Source organism: Chlamydotis macqueenii, chromosome 4, assembly GCF_036417535.1.
Source record: "Chlamydotis macqueenii isolate bChlMac1 chromosome 4, bChlMac1.mat, whole genome shotgun sequence".
NCBI classification, from domain to species: Eukaryota; Metazoa; Chordata; class Aves; order Otidiformes; family Otididae; genus Chlamydotis; species Chlamydotis macqueenii.
Window position 1 is genome coordinate 84,398,189 of NC_141559.1, and position 12,070 is coordinate 84,410,258.

Genomic DNA, 12,070 nt, shown 5'->3' on the forward strand with positions numbered 1-12,070 from the left:
GCAGCTGCACCCCGCGGGCCGGATCCACCGCTCGGGGTGCAACTGTCGTGACAGTCGCCGGGAGGCCCGGCCCGGCCCGGCCCGTGCTGCTCCCCGGTGGCCGTTACAAAGGGCCGGTCCCGCTCTGCCGAGCCGGGTCCGAGCGCCCCGACGGGGCCGGTCCAGGCTCCGAGCCCGGAGAACGGCGGGGTCAGGGGGCCGGGGTCGGTGTTCCGGGAGCGGCGGGCCAGGAGGGCCAGGATCCATCACCGGGAACGGCGGGGCAACGGAAAATGGGGTCGGCGCTGCAGGGAACGGCGGATCCCAGGGAACGGGATCCGTTACCGGGAGCAGCGGGGGAAGGCAGCCTGCGTGCCCCGGGAGCAGCGGGGGCGGTGCCACGCCGTGCGCCCCGGGATGCGGGATAACGGCACCGGGGTTCGCTCCGTGCGCCCGGGAGGACGGGGCGGGGGTGCCTGATTCTGGCTCGGGGAGGCTCGGGGCGGCCGCGGGGCGGCCGAGGCCCCTCCGCGCTGGGCGCCCCGACGCCCCCGGGGCGCGGAGAGGCGCAAGTACCGCGGCGGCTCCGGTGGGCCCCGCGCCGTCCCCCTCGGGGAACCGGTCCGGAGCGCGGCGGGGTGACGCGGTGGCGGGCGGAGCGCCGTGCGCTCGGGGCTCGACGGGGCCGGTGCGGGGTGGAGGGGGCGGTGGCGGGGCGTGGCCCCGGGATGTGCGAGCCCCCGCCCCCGGGGTGCGGGGCCGTCCATCGCGGGGTGCGGCCGCCAATCAGGGCGCGGGCGGCCGGGATTTTGGCAGGTCCAGATGGAGCGGGGCAGAAAAGCGGGCGCCGCCGCGGCCCGCCGCGCACCCGCGCTCCCGCGCCGGGGCTGCCAGCAGCCGCGGGCCATGCCCCGGGCCCGACCCCTGCCCCGACCCCCGCACCGACCACGGGCCCTGCCCCGACCCCCGCACCGGACCCGGACCGGGGCCCTGCCCCGACCCCGACACCTGCACCGGACCCGGCCGCTGCACCGGAGCCGACCCCAGCCTCAGACCCAGCCCCGGTCCCTGCCCCTGCCCCGCCCGGCCCGCAGCTCCCGCCCGCTGCCCGCCGCCGCCGCCCCCCGCCGCCCCCCGGCCATGCCCGCTCCCCACCGGCTCTGAGCGCGGCCGGGGGCCATGGAGGCGGCGGCGCTGGCGCGGGGGGGCGGCGGCCAGGGCCCCCCGCCCCACGAGCCCATCAGCTTCGGCATCGACCAGATCCTCGGCGGCCCCGAGCCCGCGGGCGGCGGCGCGGGGCCGGCGCGGGAGCCCGACTACGGGCTGTACGGCGGCTACGGCCCCGCCTGCCCGCTGGGCTCCTACAACCTCAACATGAGCATGAACGTGAGCGTCAACGTGACCCCCGCGCCCGCCGCGCCGCCCGCCGGGGTCATCCGCGTCCCGGCGCACCGGCCCGCGCCCCCCGCGCCCCCCGCCGCACCGCCGCCCGTGCCCGGGCTCCCGGGACTCACCTTCCCCTGGATGGAGACCACGCGCCGCATCGCCAAGGACCGGCTCTCAGGTGAGCGCGGCGGCCGGCGGCCGCCGACGGCTCTACCGGTGGCTACGGACGGCTACCGACGGCTACCGGCGGGTAACGGCGGCTACCGAGGGCTCTGCCGGCGGCTCTGCCGGGCAGCGCCGCGCCTCCGGCCGCGCTCTGGCCGCCGTCGGGGCCCGCGGAGAGCGGCTCGGGACTGGCACGGCCACCGCGGCCCCGCTCCGGCTCCCGGCAGCTCCGGGCTGGGGTCCCGCCGCGCTCCCGCCTCCGGCTCCGCTCCGCGTCCGGTCCTTTCCCTGGGCCCGGGGGTGCCGGGCGCCGGCCCCGTCCCGCCCATGACGGGGAAGCTGCGGGAGCTGTGGGGTGCGGATAGCGGCGGCGCCGAGTGGGGTGCGGGACCCGCCGAGGGGCTGCGGGGCGAAACCCGTCGCGTGTGGGGCCGGGCACGGGGAGCTGGTGCCCCTGTCCCATGTGCCTGTGGGGGTGGGGGCAGGCGGTGGGGGTGCCCGTGGCGCCCGGCTGTGGGGCGCAGGGACTCACGTGTGCGTGGATGGGTGTGGGGTGCTGGTGCTGTGCGAGAGGCCGGGGCTGGTGCGGGCCGGGGCCGGGGAGGACGGGTGGCGATGCAGATGTCGGGGAGGCGGTGCGGGGTCCTGGGGCTGCCGGGGGCTGAGTGCCTGTGGCGGGGGCTGGAGTGCCCAGTGCTGGGGCAAGGGTGCCAGTTGCTGCACCCCAGAGAAGGTGCGGGGTGCTGCGGTTGGGGTGCTGGGTGCGGGGGCTGCGACTCAGGCGCCTGCGGGCGCGCCCGGGAGCTCTGGCCTGGCTTGGCTCCGCTCGGCTCTTTCCCAAGATGGCGGTGCTGCCACGTCCCCAACGCGCAGCTGCATGCGGGGTCGAGGCTGGGGGCTGCGTGGGGCTGGGGGCTGAGCGCTGGCTGTGGGGGTGCTGGGGCCATGTGGGGCGGGAGGCCGGGGGCCGCGAGGGCCCAGCCCAGGCGCCGGCAGAACCGTGTTCGCCTCCCGGCCCACCCCGCCATCGCAGCGGTGACGAAGCACCATCCCCGCGCAGGGGTGGCGGGTGACGTCCTCGTCTCCTGCCTGGCGCCAGCGATGGGTGGACGGGGCGGCCCCTCCCCGGCACGGGGTCTCCCAGCCACAGCCATCACTCAGCACCACCGGCCTTGGGGTGGTCTGCGGGCTGTCGGCATCTGTTCCCGGCGAGGGGCCGCCCTGCGCGGGGAGGGGGCCTCCATCCCCCCGACTGTGCAGCTCCACCTGCGTCAACCGCGTCCACCCCCGCCGGCGGGCAGGCTGGCCTCCCGCCCGCGCCGCCCGCCCAGGTGCCGGGCGCCAGGCTGTCCCTGGGGCTGCTGCGGGGTCTGCCCCACGCCCCTCAGGTGTGGGGTGCTGGGGCCGCGTGGGGACCCTGTGGGCCCGGCCATGTGCAGCGCTGCCGCACGGCGCCGGTGATGGCGAGGGCCATAGTGCTGCGCGGCCATGGCTTGGGCGCGGGCTGCCAGCGGAGCGGAAGGGGAGCGGGAGCTGGGTGCTGCACTCAGGCCGAGCTCTCTCCTTCCTCCTCGCCCTTCGCTGCCCTGATGCTCCCGGTGGCTCCGGCCGCATCCGCAGCTGGGACGCGGCACACCGGCCTCACCATCCCCAGCTCGTGCTCTGGCCGTGCAGGGACAGCCACTTCCCCAGCCCCTGGCCACCGGCGGTGGCCGGCTGTGACACTGCCGGCACGCGGAGGGAGACCCTGGCCACCTCCTGACAGTGTCTGGGGTCTGGTTCCCTCCCCGGGCGCGCTGGGACGCCCCGGCAGCGCTGTGGAGGCTGCTCAGAGGCTGCGGCAGTGCTCGGCCTGCAGCGCAGGGGTGGGCGTGCGCTGCCGGGAGCCTTGCCGGCCCCGCACCGGCCCGGGGACCGCGCTGGGGGAGCGCTCGGGCAGTGGCCGTGGGGTGGGGACGGGGCCTCCTGCCACCTCTTGGGCTGCCCCACGTGTCCCTGGGCTGGGGGAGTGGCTGGGGGACTGAGGGGTCTCCTCGTCCCGAAGGCCGCCTTGGAGCTCCCCGTCCTCACGGCTGCGAGCGTCCGCCCCGCGTTCCTGCGCTGCGACCGCTCCCACGCCGCCATCAGCAGGGGCTCTGCCGGCGCCCGCCCGTGCGGCAGCGGCCACGGCCCCCCCGAGCCGCCCCTCACCCCTGCTCTGCCCGCAGCCGCGCTGTCGCCCTTTGCGGCGACCCGGCGGATCGGGCACCCCTACCAGAACCGCACGCCGCCCAAGCGCAAGAAGCCGCGCACCTCCTTCAGCCGGGTGCAGATCTGCGAGCTGGAGAAGCGCTTCCACCGCCAGAAGTACCTGGCCTCGGCTGAGCGCGCCACCCTGGCCAAGGCCCTCAAGATGACGGACGCCCAGGTCAAGACCTGGTTCCAGAACCGCCGCACCAAGTGGAGGTAACCGGGCCGGCCCCGGGGCGGCTGTCGCAGACCCTGCAGCTCCCACCCCGCCTCCCTCCTGCTCCCCCGTGCCCCATGGCTGTTGCTCCTGGGAAGGCTGGGCTGGGGCAAGACGGGGTCCCTGTCCCCGCTGCGTCCCCCGTGCCCAGCTGGGAGAGGCACAGCGGTGCCAAGAGCGGGATGAGGCTGCGGGGCAGGGGCTGCGAGGCAGTTCGGCACGGGTGCATGGCGGTACCACCAGCACACAGTGGTGCCAAGAGCGGGACAGAGGTTGTGGGATGGGGCTGCAGGACAGAGGCTGCGGGGCAGGGCTGTGGTGCTGGCAGTGGGCGCGGGCGGCGGGGCGGTGCTGGACGGGCCGTGTGTGCTGGCAGGAGGCAGACGGCGGAGGAGCGCGAGGCGGAGCGCCAGCAGGCCAACCGCCTGATGCTGCACCTGCAGCAAGAGGCCTTCCAGAAGAGCCTGAGCCAGCCGCTGCCGCAGGACCCGCTCTGCATGCACAACTCCTCGCTCTACGCCCTGCAGAACCTGCAGCCCTGGGCTGAGGACAACAAGGTGACGTCCGTCTCGGGGGTGGCCTCCGTGGTGTGAGGGCCCCGGTGGCCGCGGACGTGCCCAGAGGCAGCGCTGGGCAGTGGGACCCCGGTGGGCTCTAAGCCCAGCCCGCGGCGGGGAGGGGGCCGCTGCTTCCCGGGAGCCCCCCACGCCAGCAGCCCCCTCCCCGCCTCGGGCCCCCCCTTGGCCACCCCACAGCCCTGGGAGGGTGGATGGACATGCCCCTGCCGTTGGACTGAAAGCTCTGCGGACCCCTGTGTGGACCCTCGCTGTGGGCAGCCCCCTGCCCGGACCCTCCAAGGAGCCCAGAGCTGGGCCCCCGCACCCTGCGGGCATCTGCCAGCCCAGCCCCCGCCCGGCCCCCACTCTGTGGGCAGCTCCTCGGGTGGTCCCCACTCAGGACCTGGCCCACCCATCAGCAACTCTCCTGGCCAGGCCAGGCCCCACTCCCCCCGGGGCCACCGCCGCCCCCGTCCCACCAGGGCTGGGCCAAGCAGGGTGCAGCCCCCTGTTCCTGGAGCTGGGACCCCCCCTCGCCCTCTCTGGCGATCGCCGCAGGCTCTGCACCACCTGCGCGCTCTTGCCTTATCCCGGTCGGAGTTCACCAGCTCCGGCTTCCAGCTGCGGCCCCCCCCGGGCTGAACGAGGAACCTGCGGCCCCCAGCCCCCCGAGTGTCGGGACAGACTGACGGACTGGGCTCGCCTGCCCCACAGCCCTGCACCCACCCGTTTGCCGTCTCCCTGCGGCCCCGGGCCCAGACGTGCCCCCGCAGCCCCCCCTGCGATGGACTCGGGGTACCCCTGTGTGCCGAAGGATTGCACTCACCTGCCCCCCCCTCAAGTCTCCAGGACCCCCTTCACCTTCCCCCGTGCTGCCCTCACTGATCCTGTGACCCCCAGTGCACTCGTGGGGAGGCAGAGGGGTCTGCTGGGGGCTAAACCCCCCCCTCCTCCGGCAAATGTCTCACCCCTCCCTCCCCGCGGACGCCCAACCTCGGCCGGGGACCCCCCTCCCCCGCTCCGATCCCCTCGGCGCGGTCACCGGGACCCCCAACGTGGGCAGCTCCGGCTGCGGTTCTGTCACGCGGCCCCGTTTTACCGGAGCGGGGCGAAGGGGGAGCCGCAAAACCGGAGTGATGAGCGCGGCCGAGCGCCGGTCCCGGGGCGGGGGCGGGGGGAGGCGTTGCGTTGTGCGGGGCCGTGGGCGCCTTGCACCGGCGGCTGGAGGGGCTGCGGGACCGGCGGAGCGGGGAGCTCGCCAAGTACCAGGTGCGGGGCTGGGGGGGGTCCCAGGCGGGTCGGGAGGGGGCAAGCAGCGGGGTGTGGGGAAGGGGGGGAAGACGTTTGCGGGGGGAGGGAGCGGTGCGGGGTCTGGAGGGCCGAGGGGCTGGGGATCGGGGGAGAGGGGACAGGGGGTCCGGGGAGTGGTGGAGGATGGGGGCCAGGATGGGGCTGGGAGGGGCAGGGGTCCGGGGATCTGGATGGAATTGAGGAGGGGGGATACAAGGTGGGGCGGGGTATGGGGGCCAGGATGGGGCGGAGGAGGGGGGTCTGGTTGGGGTTATGGGGCAGGAGTCGGGGGATCCGGATGGAATTGGGCAGGGGGCTCCGGCTGGGGTTATGGACACGAGTGGGGATGGCGCTGGGGGGTCCGGCCGCGCTGCGGGGCGGGCGGGGGCCGGGGGTCGTGGGCGCTGTGAGGGCCCAGCGCGGGAGCGGGCGGGAGCTCGGCGGGGCGGGGCCGGTGCCTGCGGGAGTGCCCGGCGCGGGTGCGGGCGGACCGGTGCGGGGGCTGGGGGGGGCGCGGCGGGGGCTCAGCTCGGGCCTGTCTCTCGCAGGGAGACGCTGGAGGGCGAGGAGCTGCGCCTGGGCCGCCCGGCCCCTCCATGACGGGACCCCCGCGTCCCTAGACCCCCGACGAGCCCCACTCCCCGCCACCTCCGCCCCCGGACACCCAGGCCACGGGACCCCAGCACCCCCTGGACTCCTGGAGCCCCCCTGTGCCGCGGGCCCCCCGGCTCCCCAGCCCGCCGCCCCGGGAGGCCCCGGCCCCCCCAGAGGGCAGCGCCCCCCGGGCCGCGCACTCTCACCAGCCTCTCCGGACAGCAGCGGGGTGGGGGCCCGGCCAGCGCGGGAGCACCCCAATAAAGCCCCGCGGCGTCACCCGGAGCCGGCCCGTCTGTGGTGGTGGGGCAGCGTCCCCCGCCCTGCGCCGGGGGCTCCCCGCCGCGCTCTGGGGGTCTGCAGCAGAGCCGGGCTGCGGGGCGGCTCCGTGGGAGCCTGGGTGCGGGGGCTGTGTCCCGCGGGGGCTGCCCGGCTACGTGGTCTTGGTCTGGCCGCGGCCCCCGGGCTGGGCACCGCACGGAGATGGCGAGTGGGGCACATCATGAGGTGGTGGAGGGGTGTGTGCCCCAGTGGGAGCTGAGCCCCCCATGCTGGCAGGCGGTCCCTGACTCTCCCACCGTAGCCGTGTCCTGCCCAGCGACCGGTGCCTCTGGGGTCAGGCAGGGATGCTGCACCCCGGGATGTGGGGCTGCCCCCCGGGCCGGCCCCCTTGGTGCAGGGCAGCACATCTCCCCCTGGGCTGGGAGGTGGCCCCTCAGGGAGTTGTGGGGCAGCAGGGGCTTGCACGAGCCTGTGACCCCGCCGTGGGGCAGGGGGCCCTTGAGCAGGCGGGAGCCCAGCCCAGCCTGTGCCGTGCCCAGCTGGAGCCCACAGAGCTTGGGGGCCCAGTCCCCCTGCCCCACACAAGGAGTAACTGAGGCTTGTCCCCGTAAAGCCAAGCTCAGCTCTTTAATAGCGGGACATTGTCCCTTCCAAGCCGTTCAGGAGAGCGGGACGGTGTTGGGTGCCCCCAGCCCTCGGCGTCTCCACGCACAGGGAGGTGCTGCGGGGTGGGGGCCAGGTGCAAGGGGCAGGGGGTGTCCATACATGGGGTCAGTGCTGCTGGGCTGCATCGACGTCCTGCCAGGCGCTCCAGGGGCTCCAGGGGGGGTTGGTGTAGGGGTCTCGGCAGCAGATACGCACCCGCCGCACGCCCTCCTGCAGCTGCGTTGCCTCCGCGCCCTCCACGTACTCCTCAACCTGCAAAGCGGGGCAGCTGCGGCCTTGGGGAGCTCCCCGCACCAGGGCAGGGGGCAGCCGGCACAGGGGCTGCTGCGGGAAGGTGGGACAGGGCTGGAGCAGTGCTTGGCACTGGGGGCTCAGGAGTGGAAGACGACACCATCTCCCTGGCCCAGGCCGTGATGCTGCCTTGTGTGGGCAGCGCTGGCGGGGGGAGGCAGCGGTGACAGCCAGGGGTGACAATTCACCGCCCCGAGGAGAGAAGTAGTGCAGTGGGGAGGGGGCCATCGCTGAGCCCCCAGCAAGTCCCTGCTCCCAGTGGCAGCCCTGGGCGGGGGGCAGAGCCTGGGCTGGGGCGGGGGGGGGTGGGCACTGGCATCATGCCGTTACCTGGGTGCCGTTGGGGAGCTCATACTGCAGCCGGTAGAGCAGGGCGAAGTAGGACTTGGGGAGCGGCCAGGAAGCCGGGGGGGCCCAGGCCAGCTGGAGATGCTCCCCCCGGCGCCGCACGGTCAGCTCCTGCGGCGGGTTGGGCTGCACTGTGGGCAAAGCGGGGCTCAGCGCGGGGCAGCCCTGCGGCCGAGCGCTCTGACAGGGCCCCAGCGCCCTGAGGACACCCCTGACCCCGCTGCTGCAGGTCTGAGCTCACCGATGTCGCGGAGGAAGAATTGGACGGAGAAGTTGAAGTAGGAGGTGTTGGAGAGCCCCTCCAGCTGCAGCTGCAGCGGGCGCAGCTCCTCGGCGAAGGGGCAGAAGGAGGGGTCGGCCAGGCTGGCGCTGAACTGGCCACAGCAGCCGGCCGCTGGCACCCACTCGCCCAAGGAGCCGTCACTGCGGGGGGAGGCAGGTGTGAGGGCTGGGCAGCCGGGGGGCCGGGGCTGGGTGAGGGGGTCCCTGGGGCACCCACCTGTGCGTGAGGCGGGCGCGGAAGACGGCAGAGTCGGGGCCGGCCCAGGAACAGTGGAAGGAGCCGCGGTAGGACTCAGCCTGGCAGGAGACATTCATCCCCTCCTGGCCTGGTGGGGCCGAGGGGCGATGGCTCGGGGGCTGCGTGGGGCTGGGAGCGCTGCCCCCTCCCCGTACGGCCCAGGCGAGGCTCCCCTGGCCCCGCACAGCCCTGCCCGCTGCACCCGCACAGCCCCATAGGCTGGGCACAGATGCCTGCAGATGTACCAGCATCTCCTGGTCCCCAGCATTTGCAGGTCCCCAGCCTGCCCCCAACCCCCTGCATCCCCCCCATCACCCCGCATCCGCGTCCCGGCTCTCAGCCCGGGCTCCCCTGCTCAGCCCCACGCACGGGTGCCGCTGACCACCACATAGGTGGTGTCCAGCAGGACGGCGCCGGCCCAGCAGCTGTAGTTGCCCACGGCTGGCAGGTCCAAGCCGAAGATGGTGAGAGTCTGTCCCTCGGCCGCGAGCTGGGCCATGGGCTCGGGCTCCCCGTTCAGCATCCAGGTCACCTCCTGCTCCGAGGTGTCGCACTTCACCACCACGTCCCCGTCCATTTCCCCCACCTGAACTGGAGATGAGAGGCAGAGGCCGGGGTCAGAGACGGGCTATGGCATGGGCAGCCCGTCCCCCACGCCGCGCTGGGGCTGGGTGCCCTCTCGTCCCAACCGGCCACACCCACCCTTCCCCGTGGTCCCGAGCCTGCTCCCACACCCCATCTCCATCTCCCCTGCTCCCGCACCCCATCTCCATCTCCCCCTGCTCCCACACCCCAGCTCCATCTCCCCCTGCTCCCGCACCCCAGCTCCATCTCCCCCTGCTCCCGCACCCCATCCTATCTCCCCCTGCTCCCGCACCCCATCTCCACCTCCCCCTGCTCCCGCACCCCAGCTCCACCTCCCCCTGCTCCCGCACCCCATCCTATCTCCCCCTGCTCCCGCACCCCAGCTCCACCTCCCCCTGCTCCCGCACCCCATCTCCATCTCCCCTGCTCCTGCACCCCATCTCCATCTCCCCCTGCTCCCGCACCCCATCTCCATCTCCCCCTGCTCCCGCACCCCATCCCATCTCCCCCTGCTCCTGCACCCCATCTCCATCTCCCCCTGCTCCCGCACCCCATCCCATCTCCCCTGCTCCCGCACCCCATCCCATCTCCCCTGCTCCCGCACCCCATCCTATCTCCCCCTGCTCCCGCACCCCAGCTCCATCTCCCCTGCTCCTGCACCCCAGCTCCACCTCCCCCTGCTCCCACACCCCAGCTCCATCTCCCCCTGCTCCCGCACCCCATCCCATCTCCCCCTGCTCCCACACCCCAGCTCCATCTCCCCCTGCTCCCGCACCCCATCCCATCTCCCCTGCTCCCGCACCCCATCCCATCTCCCCTGCTCCTGCACACCATCCCATCTCCCCGAGCTCACCCCACGTCTTCCCCCACCTCACATCACTCTCGTGTACATCCTCCAGCCCGCCCCCCGGAGGAGCCGCCCCACCCCGGGCTCCCGTCGCCCCGCATCAGAGGGATGTGGGTGCTCCCCACTCCCTCCAGCTGCTGTAGGTCCTGCAGCCCCCCTGCGTGGGTGTCCCCCCTCCGAGGTCCCCCGGTACCCAGGCAGGGCGGGACTCACACTTTGGGGGGAAGGAAGTCAGGGCATCCGCAGCAGCGAGGAACAGCACCATCCCCACCAGTACCAGCATCTGGGAGGGGAAGGGCAGCGGTGGGGAATGGGGTAGTGCTGGGGAGGGGGCCGGGCTGCAGCCAGCAGCACCTGTGACGGCAGAGCCCCTGGCCCTGGGACGGCAGCAGGGTCAGGCCAGAGGGGGAGCAGGACAGTGGCGGATATGGCACCCCAACCCTTCCCACCGCACCCCGCCAGGACCCCCCGAGGCATGGGTCCGCAGAGCCATCCCCGGGGCTCCCCGTGCCCAAACTCTCCTGGGGTGCAGCATAAGCCCCCCGGCAGCCCCCGCTCTGTGCCTACCTTGCAGCCTTGGTTGTGCTCTCTGGTGGGCTCAGCGTGGGCTGGGGGCTGGCGGGCACCGGGGTATTTATTGAGCCGGGACCCCGTGGGGCTGCCCCAAGGTGAAGCCAAACCACAGAAGCATCACAGTTCTCAGAAGAGAAAGCTGCCCTGGGTGGAGCTGCAAGATGGGCCCCGCGCTCAGCCCCCGACCCACCCGGCCCCGCCGTGCTGGGACTCACCGTGGGTGCTTCCCGGGCCGGGGGGCACCGGGGGCCACTGCCCTGCCCCGAGCGCGGGCGTTGCCGGGGTGGTGAGGACGGGCCCCCGCCCAGGAACCGCTGGGCGAAGGGGCAGCACTGGGTGCTCCGGATGGTGCCACAGCCCCCGGTGCTCCCAGCTCCCGCAGAGCGGTCCTGAGCCCCACGACCGGCTGTGGGGTTTGCCCATCGCCGTGTGCCCCACCGAGCATCTGCAGCCCCCTGCCACGGCTGGGGAAGGGGCCACAGCGGTCCAGCAGCACCTGTCCCGGGGGCCTGGAGGGGCCAGGCGCGGTGCTTGGCCCCGGCTGGTTGGGCTGCGACGGGTCCCTGAGGAGGGGAGCGGGTTCCCACAGGGCTCGGGGTGCTGCGCTCAGCCAGGCGCGGGCGGCACTCCTGTCTCGCCCCTTCCCAGGGCCACGCAGCTGCCCCGGCCGTGTCTCCCATGGGACGCTGTCCTGGGATGGGGACGCTGGGGGCCGAGGCAGCCACGGCCATCAGCCTCCTCCTCTCCGCCATCCCTGTGAGCACCAGTCCTGCTCCGCTGCACAGCTGCCTCCACTCAGCCCAGCACAGCGCAGCCCCTGCGCCTGCACCGGCACCGGCCACGGGCCCACCGCCTGCAGCCCCGGGAGAGGGGACGGGGCAGCCCCCCATCCCTGGGGCAGGTGGCCCCAGGCCGAGGAGGGTGTGGGGCCACAAGCCGTGCCCCGCTGCTCCCACTCATGTACTTTCTGGGTTTCCTAGAAAGTGAAGGGGAAGTTGGGGCTCCAAGGCGGCTGCGGGGAGGCCCAGTCCTCACCTTTCAGCCCGACCTTCGAGGCGCTGCGGCAGGACGGGGTGGTGGAGCCTCCGGGCCCCTTCCCAGGAAGGGCAGAGCCCCCACATGTGGGCTGCGGGAAGGAGGGATGGAAGGATCGAGATGGGGGGGTCAGCTGCCACCCCGTGCCTGTGCCAAGGGGTCTGTCCCGGGGCAGGGGCTGGAGCACAGCGCCCACACCGCGACCCCCAGCCCCTGGCAGAAGCCCAGCGCTTGGCCATGGAGCCCCTAGAGAAGTGGGATTTGCTGGAAAGCTGGAGAGGACCCCGGGGCAGGAAGGGGGAGGGAGGGGGGCACTGCGCCCCAGGGAGCCCCCATGCCCTGTCTCATCCTGGGGTGAGCAGGCGCTCGCTGCACGTCCAGGCTGCTGCCTGCCTCCCCGCCGGCCGCAGCTTCCCCTCCGCTTCTGCAGAAGAGCGCGCGACCGCAGAGGGGAAGACCCGGCCCAAAGGCCAGGGCTGCCCCCGGCACCTCGGCTGACGGGGGCC

The 12,070-nt window shown here is 74.3% G+C and overlaps 2 protein-coding genes across 2 annotated transcripts; one reads left to right on the plus strand and one right to left on the minus strand.

Annotated features, from left to right (window-relative positions):
• The first annotated feature begins 1,158 nt into the window (after nucleotides 1-1,158).
• TLX2 (T cell leukemia homeobox 2) lies at nucleotides 1,159-4,569 on the plus strand. The gene is made up of 3 exons (XM_086747392.1): nucleotides 1,159-1,543; nucleotides 3,738-3,975; nucleotides 4,353-4,569. Exons 1-3 carry the CDS (start codon nucleotides 1,159-1,161, stop codon nucleotides 4,567-4,569), a joined length of 840 nt encoding a protein of 279 aa, XP_086603518.1.
• A 2,901-nt stretch (nucleotides 4,570-7,470) lies between these two features.
• On the minus strand, nucleotides 7,471-10,239 carry LOC147601090 (interleukin-12 subunit beta-like). The gene is made up of 6 exons (XM_086747701.1): nucleotides 10,170-10,239; nucleotides 8,894-9,115; nucleotides 8,504-8,612; nucleotides 8,246-8,427; nucleotides 7,987-8,135; nucleotides 7,471-7,617 (listed from the first exon to the last, which is right to left on the minus strand). Exons 1-6 carry the CDS (start codon nucleotides 10,237-10,239, stop codon nucleotides 7,471-7,473), a joined length of 879 nt encoding a protein of 292 aa, XP_086603827.1.
• Nucleotides 10,240-12,070: the final 1,831 nt, after the last annotated feature.